Genomic DNA, 14,828 nt, shown 5'->3' on the forward strand with positions numbered 1-14,828 from the left:
GTTGTCGCTGTCCGTGATGGTCTACGGAAGCTCCTCGCCCGCTGATTTGGTGGCACTGCACCATAATATAGATCCCGCCAGTAGCCTATCTCCTCTCCTGCCCATAGCACATAGGCATATCTAGCCCCTGTGTCCTCTTTCACCTGCCTCCCAGCCCTCAGTGCTGTCTCAGCCTCTGTGTAGCGCTGAATGGCCTGGTCCCGCTCCCGCTCAGTATCTCTGAGCCACCTCCCGAGTCTATCCCTCTCCCTCTCCAGCTCTCGGATCTCATCTGTCTGTCCCTGGCAAATCTCCCTCAACTCAACCAGCTCATCCTCCTCCACCTCAGCCCCCTGTGGCTCCCCCTGTACGAGTACCTGTCCCTATGCCTGTTCCTGTACCGGTGGTTGTACCTATACCTGCCTCTATCCCTGTCCCTGCACCTATCTGGGACCCTGTGCTGCTAGCACCTGTAGCAGCAATCCACCGCGACCCCTCACAATCCGAGCCTATCTGTCCTCTCCACCCTCCCTCCGCGGCGCCACCCTCCTCTCTCCAACTGCACCCCGCCTCCTCCGTTGGCCTCTACCCCCATCATCTCCATCATCATCACCATCCCCACCACCATCTTCATCTAGCAGCTCTCCTGGATCAGTTAGACATGGGAATGGATGCTCGGCCCAATACGTTGTGTACTCTGCATCCATGCTGGCATCCTCGATCTCTGGCCATATATCCCAGGGTATGGGCATCATCTCCACTAGCTGTGTAACAGCTTGATCATATAATAGCAACAGCCCAAAGTGCACCTGATCCCTGACCGTCCGCGAATACATGCCTGAACCTTGTGGCATCCGCTAGATCCTGCCAAACTATCTGCCAACCCTGTCAACCAGCTGCCTCTCCAGTACATAGGGTGTCCGCCCAATTAGATTCCTGCTCCAAAAGGTGTAGGGTAGCTCTACTGCATCATCCTCCCACTGCTCACATCCCAGGTATGGCCTCCATATAACCATATCAATCTCATCTATAGCCCACCGCCAGTACTCCAACCTACCAATCCGTGGCTGCGAGGTGATCATATCGTACAAATGCACAAAACTGCGTCCATGGCCCCTACCCCTGAAGTGTATCAGCCGTGTCACTGACAAATGCTCATATGCCCACACCTGTAGCAATGTCACTCCGCAGCCCAATCCCACTGATCCGTGGTACACAAACTGATGCAGCTCATAATATAAATGTGCCATCACGCATGGTCCCCAGGCATATCTGGTGTGCTGAGTCACCAGTGTCTCCAATGCACCTCCCCAATCCACAACCAACCCTCGTGTCGCTATGTCCGAACACAAGAACCCACTAATCACTCCTCCCAGTACCGCTGGTAGCACTAACCCTGTCGCTGCCATGGTATCCCAAGCAACATGTCCAGCCCTCATCTCCAATGCCGGATCCTGGAACACTCATCTCAAGGCATCCCTGTCTCTGTCTCGATCATACGAAATTAGCTCCCCATCGATCGGTATCCGTAGGATCCTCTATACATCCTCCAGGGTGACTGTCATCTCCCCCATCGGCAAACAAAAAGTGCAAGTCTCAGAGTGCCACCTCTCTGCCAGTGTAGTCAGCAATCCCATATTCACCCGAAACTCAGGCACATACAGAATATGTCTCAATCCCATAGCCTCAATCGCAACTTGGTCCTCGGTTGTCAACTCAGGTCGCAACCTCTAAGTCGATGGGAATCTCTCCCGTGACTCTAGCATAGGCAGATACTCTTACAGTCAATCAAATCAATCATGTCAGTCATCGTGGCATTCACTATTCATCACAAAATGCTACTTTTTTATCTAAGTGCATATGGTACTCTATCCTAGTGACACTCACTGTTCATGACAAAGTGTTGCTTCTATCCTAGTGGTACTCCCTGTTCATCACAAAGTGTTGCTCATATTTTAGTACTCCCTATTCATCACAAAGTACTATGTCTTGGTACTCACTGTTCATCACAAAGTGCCTTGATCTATCCTATCCTAGGGCCTCTACTTGAGTGAATCCTCTTCAGTAGTTTCCTAATTGGCAACGTATGTTCTATCACAGAATTGTCAATCCTAGCCCTATTTGCTATCCTAGTCTTCCCTAGAGGACCTTCTTGAGTGTATCCTCTCAGCAGCTTATCCAATCGACAGCGTATGTTCATCACAGAACTGTCGATTTGACCTAGAAGACACAAATTCACATTTTTTGGACACAAACATGCTTTCATGACATAAACGCGCTTAGAGACTGCATAAATGCGCCTGCCTAGCATAGATGCGCCTGAAAAACATAGACGTACCTATGCTCTGCACAGACACGCCTACCTTCCATAGACGTGCTTAAATTTCACAGACGCCTTTCCCAGCACAGACGCACCTGGCACCAACGCAGACGCGCCTGGACGTTTTTGACATTTTTTGGACCCTATCCTAGAGCGCATTTATTACCCTATCTAGCATGCATTAATGACAACAATAAATGCAACAAAGTACAAGGAGGTTTTGTGGTACTTACCGGCTCTCCTGCCTCTGTTGGCCTCTGAAATCGGTGAACGCAATCGAATCTGTGAACCATTGCCATCGCTGCTGACTGCTACTGCTCTATCTCGCTCTGCACTCTGATCTCTTGGATGTGTGGATGACAATGAGGATGTATTTCCCTTGTGGTCTATCTTATAGACTACCCTAGCCCTCGTTTCTCGAGTCAGTCTTCTTTATCCTATGACTCTATCACTCTATCCAATCAATTCTTTCTAGCCATTCTTTCTTATCGAGAGATTGTCTGCGATCTTTTCAAACATTTTTTCATCCAATCTCTCGAGGGGGCATATCATTCCCATCTTGGGGCAACTTTGTATCAGTTCATATTATCTTCTTTGAAACAACGCGACAAGCCGTATTGTCTCAAAGAGGGGCAAAATGTAGACACCTAAAATTGTCATGTCTAATTAAATAAATATTTTATTTATTTAATTATCTAAGCCTAATTCTTCTATTAATTAAATAAATCTTTATTTATTTAATTAATTCATTTATCCTCTTCTAGTCTTATTTCTCATTTAAATAAATACATTTATTTATTTAAATTATCCTTTTCCTAAATTAAATAAATATCTTATTTATTTAATTGATCCCTATTCCTCTATTAATTAAATAAATCTTTATTTATTTAATTAATTCATTAACCTTTTCTACTTATGACACATGTCATTCATCTCTTAATTCATACACTACCTACCCCTTTCATTATTTTATTATTTTCTCTACCTACCCTCTAATCATAGCCGACCTCCTTTTACACCTCTCAATCTTATCCCTTCATTTCATATAGTGTCTTCTATATAAGGAGATGCTTCCTTCATTATCAAACCCCTCGTTGATTATTGGACTACACTATGCTTTTAAACATATGTGATCCTACTTACAACCACATTTCGTTCTTTGTTGAGCTCTTGTGCACATAAAATCTAAGAGCAAATATATCAAGCAAGATCAATGGAGATAGGAAGAATGGAGATCCAAACCCTATTGGACATGTGATGGTATAATCTTTGTGATTTCATTTGATTTGCATTGTCTTAGGTAATCTTCATATGTTATGGTGGATCTTTGTTGTTGTTAGGCTAGGGTTTTGTGGTTGAATCCATTTAGTCTTTCAATATTGTTATTGTTGTATCCATTTTCACCATATACACTTATATGTTTGACTCCAAAGGCTTTGTTTTAAAGAGTTCATGGTTTTGCAATATTGCTCCAACAAGATGTATGCATCCCTTGCTGTTAAGGATGGGTATATGCAGCTCCAGCAAGAGGTTATGATTGTGCTTTGTTGTTGAGGACCATGTGGTATCACTAGAATCATCTTTTTTTCACCCTATTGATGTGTTTATGTCACTCCCGAGGCTCTCTTGATGCTTTGAGCTTATGGCTTGATTCTTGTTATATGGCATTTATTTGTAAGTTTATAAGATTTAGTTGGAATTAGATTTGTAATGACTTTTGGATGCTTCCCTTGTTGAGTTTCATGTTGTAATGGTGATGTACCTATTATGCACTTTCACCCTATGGTCATGGTTCATGGTAGGGAGAGTGGGCCCTTGCATGTGTGGACTAGGGTCTTAAGCATTAGGCCTCTAGGAGGGGGTCTAGACTTATTGGAACCACATGAAGGGTTTGATGTAATTGCAAGTGATAACTTAAATAATTGATTAGTGGGTTTTGGGGATTAGGAATTCACTAAACAAGATAATAATTGATTGTGTGCCCCACCTCATAGCCCTAGAAGCATGCACGCTCGGGATGAGTTTGGGAAGACCATTGTAGCAGTAAACCAGTCTCCCTTGAATGTCTCCAAGGTTGAGATGGTTCCACGTGTCTATCAGGGTGAAGCTTGGCCCCTTCTATTGTGAGGATAGCATGTGATGACACTCTTTCCCTACATGAGTCCATTGTCCATATGCTTTTCTTTATTGATTGTGCCTCTAGAGGGTCTCTTGATGATTTCACCCTTGTGATGCAGTTTTGGGTTGTGATCTCTTGATTGGGGTCTTGTTGAGTCTTGATGCATCCTTTGGTCGATAGGTGTTAGCTTAGGTCATGAGTGTGTGTTGGAACCTTTGTCATTTCCTAGCACGGGGGGTGGTTCCTTGATTGGTTCCACATGGTCAGGTGGTTGATTGCCTTCTTCCATTGGCATACACTCCTTGGTGTTGCATGTGTGGATTGGATTCTTCATGAGATCGCACTATTGGTTTCTATGTTCATGAAAGAAGACCTTTTATCATAATGCAATATGTATGTAAAAGAAATGTTTTATTCTTATATTGTACCATCATGTATTTGAGAAGCAAGTTGTAATAGGACTTGATGTTGGAATTAGATATATATCTATGGTTATCTCATGATGTAGTAGATGCTTTTATGAGTTCAAAAGTAATCATGTAAATGGATTAGTTTATTTGTACTTGAGATGTATTACATTCATGTGATGGATAGTATTATGTTATGTTATGGAATGAATGATAGATAGATGAAATGGTTAGCATTGATCTATACTCAAGTAACTAAGTGATCATGGATACTAAAGGTTAAATGAATTGTGTAATGCTATGTGTTTAGGACTTTGCATAAGATGATAGTGATGATATGATCATGTAAGAGATTATGCATCTTTGAGTTAGGTATCTATATGTAAATGCAGTAGGACATGATGTAGAGGTTAGGAAGAATGCTTGATGCTTCCTAGATGTAAGATATTTAATATGTAAAATGTGTTTATGGATATAGTGTGATTGTGAAATGGAATAGACATATGAATTATGGGTTGTATCTGTATCCATGCCTTGGAAGTTGAATTGTGCTATGCTTTAGGATAATTGATGGAAAATAGATTAGTACATTTAAGCTTTACTTGAGTGATTAAGAATATATTATAAATGAATGGTTAAATGTAATCTATGTTGCTTTCTTGAGAGATTGCTAAGAGAAAGACTATGCATATGTATTGGTTATGCTTTATATGCATGAAAAGTAATTGGTTAGAGGATTAGGAGAATTGATCTTCTTGATAAATGGATGTCATGATAGAATATTGCTAAGTAGTGACGTTAAGATACCCTAGGGAATAATTGTGTTGCAAGAATGTATTTTGTTATGTGCTTATGTTAGAAGATTTAATTTCGCTTGTGTATAATGGATTTATGATGTTTCTATTCGATGTTCATGTGTTCTTGCAATTGAATAATGTTGGAATGATGTAATGGATGTTTTTTTTTTAAAAAAATTGTTAGTAGATTTTGGATTATTTATCTAGGATATTTTGGCGGACATTACAAATATGATGGTGATAGAAGTATTTGTTTAAGATAAAAGTTGGATTTTGAAATGTCAAGAACTTTTTACAAAAACGTAGAAATCCTTAGAAAACTTAATGAACACCATAACAAATGGAAATAGTAAAACAAACTAAACAACGATAAAAGACAAAAAGAAAAGAAATAACAATAACACAACAAAAAACCACCTAATTGTTATTAGCTTTTCTAAAGCCCAATGGTAATTTACCATTCTTTGGTGAGAAATTCAACTTATCAATCAAAGAGACCCTCAAAGTTTCCTCTTCAATGACACTCGTTTCATTGAGCTCTAAGTTGTGGGCTTGATATTAGTTCTCTAATTTTTGGGTGATCACACTTAACATTCCTTTGTCATTTTTGAACATAATGGCTACTAATTGACTTTTTAGGGTCTAATTGTTGAAATTGATGATGTAGGAGATGCTCTCATTCAATCCATCCGCACTCTTTTATAAGGTGTGGAACTTCTCCCAATTTTGAAAAGTGGTGGATGAATTTGTCACTTCCTACAATACATCGTTGGAAATTATAATGATGGTGCAACCACCACCGTATTGAGTGCATTCACATGTCACCTGATAGAGCTGCATCATTTAATATTTAAAGGTTGTTATTTAATTAACCTTATATTTTCTGTGCAGATCTTAAACCGTCCATAGTTATTCAATTCTCTAATATGTTGCTATTCACTCTTTGGAGTCCAGCTCTGCAAAGCTGTATAGAGCTGTAAAGAGTTATGAATCCAGCAAGTAAAGATCATTGTCCTTTGTGGTAGAGTTTGAAAAGAAAGTAAAAGGTGTTGGCAAAGTAAAGAAAGGCGAAGCAGGGAGGAGGAAACGCCATAGTAGAAAGTAGAAGCTGCTGCCAATAAACAAGTCTTGAAGTTAACAGGCCACCCATCCATACTACTCAATTCTCTATATATTAGAGCTATAAAGAGCTATGATTAAGATACTTTTGTTTCTATTTTCTACATATATCTTCATCCACTTTGGTTGTAAATTATCTAGGTTGGCTTGGTTGAATACCTTCATCCCCATATCCCATATTCTCAGCCAATTATTTTGGAGTTGAAAAAACAGCCATTTCAAAAATTTATTAAACTTGTCCACATGAGCTTTTACATTTATATAGTTAGGGCAAACAACTTCTTTCTAATTAGTAGGGTGGCATAGGATGGTATTGCTAGAGAGATTATCATAAGGTGAAGGCTCTATCCTTAATAGATCACCACGCACAGCTTGTCTTTCTCCAACATACTCATAAATCTTGAAAACCAATCTCAGCTTTTTTCTACAAGTTTGAAGAGTCAAATCATTTAAATGGGAGATTAGACGACATAACATTATTAACATTCTTCTCCACTGTTACATAATTTGTGTTGATATGATTGTCATAGTACTTTTTACTTGATCTCCTTCAAGCAAAAAAGTGATATGGTGGCACAAACTATTTATTTTTGATAAATGCATTGTCAAGGCTTCATTTAATATTAAGGGTTGGGGAGCCCTATAGTCCTATTTCCTTCTTTATACACATGCAACATTTTAATACTTAGGAATAACTTCATGTGATCCTTTTCTAAAGAAATCTTATAGGACTAATGAGGGGTAGCATTAGCATTAAGCATGTCAATTATGGTTTTAGAGTCCCCTTCCACAACAATCTCGGTAGTGTCAAGGTTCTTTGTCAAAGCAAGACCACGAGTAGTAGTTGAATCTTTGGCATTGTTATTTATTCGGAATGTTTTTGTTCCTAAAATTCATGTTGTTATTCTCTTAGGGTCTCCTTTTGTTCCTAAAATTTATGTTATTATTCTCCTTCCAAATGCCCCAAAAAATGTGGGGAAGAGCTTGCATCCATATTTCATGAATGTAGGGTGTTCAAAAGGGGTAATCCAACTAGCTACTAGCATCTTAAAATTTATCAACTAGATCCATTGGGTTTCAAATATTTCCAAAATAGATTGTCTAATGTTACAGCAAAGGGAAATTTAATTAGTAGATGATTGATGGGTTTAATAGCATGCATGCATAAAATCCACCTATTGGCATTATAAGAACCTCTATTTTTCAAGTTACGTAATGTGAGAATTTTTTTTGACAAGTGGCCCACCAAAAGAAGTTGATCTTGAGGATGAGAATGTGAATCCAAATTATTCTCCTATCAAAGTTAAGTCTTGGATATTCATGAAGTGAGTTGTTGAGCCTATATTTGATTCAATAGTTACTTGTAGAGTCTAATGTCCACACAATTTAATGTTATCTTTGAAAAAAAAATTAATGTTATCTTTAATATACCTTCCAAATCTTTCACTCAATTCTACTTTGATCCTAGCACACGGGAATGTGGAGTCAAAAGGAACCTAGACAATCTAGAGATCCTCCTAGAATCAAATGCTCTCCTTGTTTCTCACATTCCATTTTGTTCCTTTTCTTAGAAATTGTTTAGATTTAATTAGGTTCTTCAAAATGGCTAAGCTAACTAGGAGATAGGATCAAGATAGGAGAGGTATGCTTTCTTGATTGTATTTAGCTTCATGAATCTCTAACCAATTTTAGTTATTCAAGCCTTGTTCATATCCTTAATATTGTGAGATCCTTCATGGTGCAAACTCCATCCCAAGTCACCAATGAGAGCCTTTGCTTTTCCTTTCTCTCTGATTATAAGAAGAGGGTGACAAATGTCAGTATGGTTCTCTATAATGATAAAAGGTTGTTTTATCAAGGGTGACTCTTTCTTAGATTCTTGCACTAATAATGATATTGAGTTGATAAGAATGTTATAAGGTTTTAGCATTGACTAAAGAGTTTAGATATAAAAAGTTCATTTAAATGCATGAAGTTTCCACAACCCGTGATAGATTAAGGTGATGATTTTTGGATTTTGACTATGATTTTTTTCATTAATGTTTTTCATTTCTAGTTCTCATCCTAATGATGGAGCATGGAGCATGATTCAAAACATTGATGGAAAAAATCAACACAACGTCAAATACTAAAATCATCAAATTAAAAAGATTATTGTTGAAGGTGACTTATTATTCATCAATTAGAGATTTTCCAAGATCTCTCATCTGTATAAGGCTAAAATCTATTTAGATGAGCCAATTGTTATATTTAATTTATTTGATAACATTTTCTTCATGGACCATTTATGCCACTATAATTTAGTGACCAATTTTTGTGACAATTGTTGGTGAATTTTATAATTGATCACTTGGAACAAATGTTGGTGAGAGTGTGGATGATATGTTTAACTTGAAACCATCATAACCTCCCACTTGAAACTTCGGTATCTTTTTTTCGGACAATGTCTTCTTAAATTTTTGTCATTTAGATTTTTCAATTTTCTATGGATGCTTAGGCTGAATTTGAAACTATCACAACCTCCTCCTATTTCAGCTCCTTACCTAAGCTTTGGTGTCTTCACTTAGAACAATCTCTTCTTTATTTTTTTTCTCTTTAGGTTTTTCAGTTTTCTATGTGGATGCTCAAGCTGGACTTGAAATTATCACAACCTCCCTCTATTTTGCCTCCTTGTCTTGAAGCTTTTGGTGGTTTTGCTCTACTTTCATGAAGTGTTTTTTATTTTTTGTTGTGGCTTGAAGTTTTTTCTTACATTTCAATGGCCTGCAACAACACTAAAGTTTTCGGACATGGTGGAGTGTTTTATCAAACATGATGGTATTAAGTTTAAAGAAATGTAACCTCAATTAATAGGGGCTTGGGAATGGTGCCTCTGTTTGTTGCAAAAACTTGACAATAATTTGTGCTAGATGGGGATGTTGGTAAATGCATTTCTCATTTTCTATTTTGAGGGGAATAATTACCTAGGCTTATGAAAGAAGACTTTGATGAATCATTGATTGTGGCTCAAGGCAATTTAAATTAGCCTACCTCTCATGACGATGTTATGGTTTTCAATAAGCAATTTTATTTTTTTTGTTAATTTATTTATTGAAGAAATTCAAACTCAGCATTATATAGGTGCCTACACCAAGCCCTTGGGCTCAGTAAAGAAGTGTTGCTTGTATCATGTCAGCTAGATGTTGAGTAAGCCTTTTGCTTGGACTTTGGGGGTTAAGAATATGTTAGTTACTCATGAAGGGGGCACCTTGGCAATGGCTAATGCTTATGCACTCTTGTCACTAGAAGATGACTCCTTTAGCAAGGTGACCCATAGGAAAGAAGTGATTCATTGCATCAATTTTTTTTTAATTTATTGGCATCTCAAAGTGTGTTGTAGCTCAATCCAAGGGGATGTGGGTAGCATATTTATGTAGGGATGACACCTCTCAAGTGGGTTTGATGGTTAGGGTGTGTCTTGTTTAAAGCTTTATGTTTATGCCATTGACCCATAGGAAAGAAGTGATTCATGATATCATTTTTCCTCAACTTATTGGCAACTCGAGGTGTATTGTAGCTCACTCCAATGGGATTTGGGTGCCATATTTGTCCAAGGATGGCACCTCTTGTAGTGGGTTTGATGGTTAGGGCATCTTGTTTAAGGCTTTATACTTATGTGGGTGACCCATAAGAAAGGAGTGAGTCATGAGATCAATTTTCCTTAACTTATTAGCAACTTGAAGTGCACTGTAACTCAGTCCAAGGGTATGTGGGTGTCATATTTGTCCAGGGATGGTACCTATTCAAGTGGGTTTGATGGTTAGGGGTATCTTGTTTAAGGCTTAATGTTTATATGGTTGATCCATAGGAAAGAAGTAATTCATGATATCAATATTTCTTACCTTATTGGCAACTCAAAGTGTACTATAACTCGGTCCAAGAGGATGTGGGTGCCATATTTATCCAAGAATGGCACCTCTTCCAATGGGTTTGATGATAGGGCATGTCTCGTTTAAGGTTTTATGTTTATTTGGGTGATCTATAAGAAAGGAGTGATTCATGACATCAATTTTCCTTATATTGGCAACTCAAATTGTGATGTAACTTGGTCCAAGGGGATTTGGGTGGCATATTTGTACAAGGATGGTACTTCTTCAAATGGGTTTGATGGTTAGGATGTCTTGTTTAAGGCTTGTGGGTGACCCATAAGAAAGGAGTGGTTCATGACATCAACTCTCCTCAACTTGAAGTGTGCTGCAGCTCGGTCCAAGGGAATGTAGGTGGCATACTCTTCAAGTCGGTTTAATGGTTAGGAGGTGCCTTCGACTTGTTTAAGGCTTTATGTTTATGTTGTTGTCAATTGTCTATTTGGCTTTTTCAGTTGACATTGTTTTAATTTAGTGTTTGTGTTTTGGTGCTCTTGATGCCTCTGAGTAGCCGTTTCCTTCCCGTTCAATTTGGTCATTGTAGTTGTGGTGCCACTTTTGGGTGGTCGATTTTCTCTTGTTAGCTGGGTCCATGCCGCAGTTGTGAGTTGATAAGACTCTTTCAGTTCTAAGTAAATCCTAATAAAATTTAAGCAGTGGTGTTTATTGGTTAACGGACTACTGCTAGGCTAATTTTAAAATGCACCACATCATTGTGATGTGGGTGAAAAAAATCCTAATCCTGCTTGCAGGTAAGGATTAGGTGGTACAAATGGGTTCTCAACTTCCTTCTTATACTGTTCAAGCAATGGATTCCATTGCAGTTGAAAACTTGTGTATCTCCATATACATCATCATAGCAGTCCAGATGAAGGCTTATCACAACAAAGCACGCCTGGCTGCAGTATTTTGGCTTGCAATTCTGCTTCAGTTCATGTACTCCTATGGTAAAGGTATGTAATCTTATAACGAGGAAGTTTCTATATTCCAGTTCATTAGATTGAAATGAAGAGTTTTTCGAAAAACTTTTTGTATTCTATATTTTTCGACATCCATGATCTATCATCAAGATGAGAACCATAGTTTCTTTGATTTCATTTGACTAATTCTAGTTAATGTTTGTTCAGGTGATGGTGCAGGTGCTTGCAATTTGCAATCAATAGAGATAAAGCAATTTATGTTGGAGGATAAGTGGAAGCAGGGAGATATGATGAGGGCCACATATTATGTGAGCATTACAAATAGTGGATGCCTTGATACTGCCTGTCTTCCACACAATGTAGTTATGTGGTGCCCTGGCATGCCTTCCACAGATAATCTCGCATTTTTGCCCAACACAATTTTATCAGCCTACTTCATCGCAGGAAGGGATTTATATATTCTAAATGAAGGAGAAGAATTGGCACCTGATGTGTCGATGGGATTCAATTATACAGTGGCCCTCAGAGGAATAGGGATTCTTCCTCCAATCCCTCTCCCAATACCAATCGTTGTGTATTCTGCTGACTTTTGCTCATAACTAATCCTTCCGGCTTGCCCTTTTTGCCTTCGAAAATAGTGCCCTTGTAGCTACAGTTGTTTTGCTCTTATTTTCATTTAAATAATGCTACATCCATCAATTCAAATTGATTAGTTTATAACTCAATTAATGCATTAAAATATTTAATGTAATTGTAAATTAATTTTTTTTTAAATAAAAAAAAGTGAAGTCATAGTTTCCACAGTCCATGGAATTGTGCAACAGATTTCCCAATTCAATTGTGTGCAATTTTTTCATCATCAACATTTTGGATCATACTACATGATCAATCATCAAATTGAAACATAAAGAGTAGTAGAGAGAGGAAAATAAATTGTTCTTTAAGTTTATAGGTTAAGAGAATTAAATTATGTATGTGCATAATTAAGTTAGACTATTTAATTATGAATTGAAAATAATAAATAGTGGATTTAATAAATAAATATGAGTGCAATGTAAGTAGAAGATAAATATGTCAAGCTTAATAATTTATGAATGTACAAAGAATAAAGATCTAGTAACCCTCAATATCAAGAGTAGTTGATGTCACATTGGTAATCACCTTAGAATCAAGATTTCTATCAACTCGTGTTGGTGCATTATTATATTTTTTCATAGAATTCATTTACTTTATTGTATATTATGCACCTAGGATGGGATAAGCTTTGCTTAAGTAGGCATCTGCTTGGGTAGGTTAATCACATTTCTTGTGTTTTATTCTAGTGGAGATGTTGTGCACACATGTGACTCCATCTCATTTATCTTACATCGGTTGTACATTCGCATATCATGGTAGTGTATCTTATATATATCCACCTCTTGCTCTCATATGAACAATATAATCTCTCTTGCATCTTTTTTTGCATATTGCATATATAATGTCAAAATTTTCATACCCAATACAATTTTCACATTATAGTTTGTACTCATTTTAGAGTCCAATCCTATAGCATACTTTAGGTCACATTTAGCCAATGAATTGACCTCACAACCAACCCAAGACATGTCAAGTTACTTTAAAACTTATAATTTTGTTAAACTTCAAACTCTACCTTGAACATCTCTCTTTATTTCTTCACATCCTAATTAGAATTCCCAAAATATTGACCATGGATATTGGTGCAACCACACTACGTCAATGTGATTGCATTGTTGTCCTCAAATCAAAGAAAATTAAAATATTAGAAAACTTGTGGCAATAAATTCTCATGAATTTTGGAATTATTCATTGTCTCAATTTATCAACATGACTTCCCAATGAAATTTCTCAGTGTTCCCTTTGTTTGCACTAAATTTCTTCTAATGTATCCTTGCATTTTTAATCTTCCCCTCTCTCCTCTTTCAAATATGAATCGAAATTTTTCTTTTTTATTTTGATTCCTACTTTCAACATATTCATGAAGAACCTTAAAACACCAAAATCTTTCACATTGGCAAGCATTTGTGGAATGTGTGTGTGTGTGTGTGTGTGTGTGTGAGAGAGAGAGAGAGAGAGAGGGTGGGATAGAAATAGAGAAAGGGAGTGATATGGAGAGAGGGAAAGGGAGAGATATATGAATAGAAAAAGTGAGATGAAAATAGAGAGAGAGAGAGAGAGAGAGAGATGGATGGATGGTATGAATAAGAGAGAGACATAGATAATGAGTTAGAGTGAATAAGAGGGAGACAATGAGAGAGGATATGGAGATATAATAAGATAAAGATATAGGAAGTAACATATATAGAGAGAAGTATATATGTATATGTGTGTATATATGTATATATATATGTATGTGTATATGTATACATATATATATACACATACATACATATACACATACATATACACATACATATACATATACATATACATATAAATATATATATATAATATACATACATATATACATATATATGCATATACATATGCATACATACATATATACATATATATACATATACATATACATATACATATACATATACATACATACATACATACATACATATATATATATATATATATACATATACACATACATATATATATATGTATATACATACACACACACACATATATATACACAGATATATACATATATATGTGTGTGTATATATGTATGTATATGTATATATGTGTGTGTGTGTACATACATATGTGTTTGTATATATATACATGTGTGTGTGTGTATATTGTTGGCAATATGAAGGAATTGATTATGTGTTGCATTGATATTTTGTCATTGATGTCAACACTAGCTGTTATGATTGGTTGCCGGTAGAAGAACTAGTGTTGCCGGCAGAAGGGACTATCAGTTGGATACTACCGACATGTTTGGATCAATGGGATATGTTTGGTTTAATGTGTTGCATGTTTCTAGAGTATGTTTTGATCAGTTGGTATTGACTTGATGATCGGATGCTATCATACACTCTAGTAAGCTTATACCAGTAAGGGTTTAGGGTTTTACTGATAGAGCTTTTAGTGAGAATATTTGACAAGATGCATAAGTGGTGTCGGTGTGGCTTCTAGATGGAATTCAGGATGCAGAAGGTAATTGTGTTCGTGCCTCAACTGATTGGAGACATCACTTTGGCGTGGTGAATCTATTTGGGTCCAGGTTATGGATCGGTATCATGTAACATGCTATTAAGTGTTCTCTACACGTTACTGGGATGATTTA

At 37.1% G+C, this 14,828-nt stretch overlaps 1 protein-coding gene across 2 annotated transcripts; it reads left to right on the forward strand.

Annotated features, from left to right (window-relative positions):
- Window positions 1-11,392: 11,392 nt before the first annotated feature.
- Window positions 11,393-12,404, forward strand: LOC131060755 (uncharacterized). Of its 2 annotated transcripts, none has more exons than XM_059213232.1 (2): window positions 11,393-11,599; window positions 11,774-12,404. In XM_059213232.1, the coding sequence occupies exons 1-2, from the start codon at window positions 11,419-11,421 to the stop codon at window positions 12,163-12,165; spliced, it is 573 nt and encodes a 190-aa protein (XP_059069215.1). In that variant the 5' UTR covers window positions 11,393-11,418; the 3' UTR covers window positions 12,166-12,404. The 2 variants fall into 2 exon arrangements, with proteins under 2 accessions (XP_059069215.1, XP_057850114.1); XM_057994131.2 differs by having other exon boundaries at window positions 11,786-12,404.
- Window positions 12,405-14,828: the final 2,424 nt, after the last annotated feature.

This window comes from Cryptomeria japonica, chromosome 10 (assembly GCF_030272615.1).
Source record: "Cryptomeria japonica chromosome 10, Sugi_1.0, whole genome shotgun sequence".
NCBI lineage: Eukaryota > Viridiplantae > Streptophyta > Pinopsida > Cupressales > Cupressaceae > Cryptomeria > Cryptomeria japonica.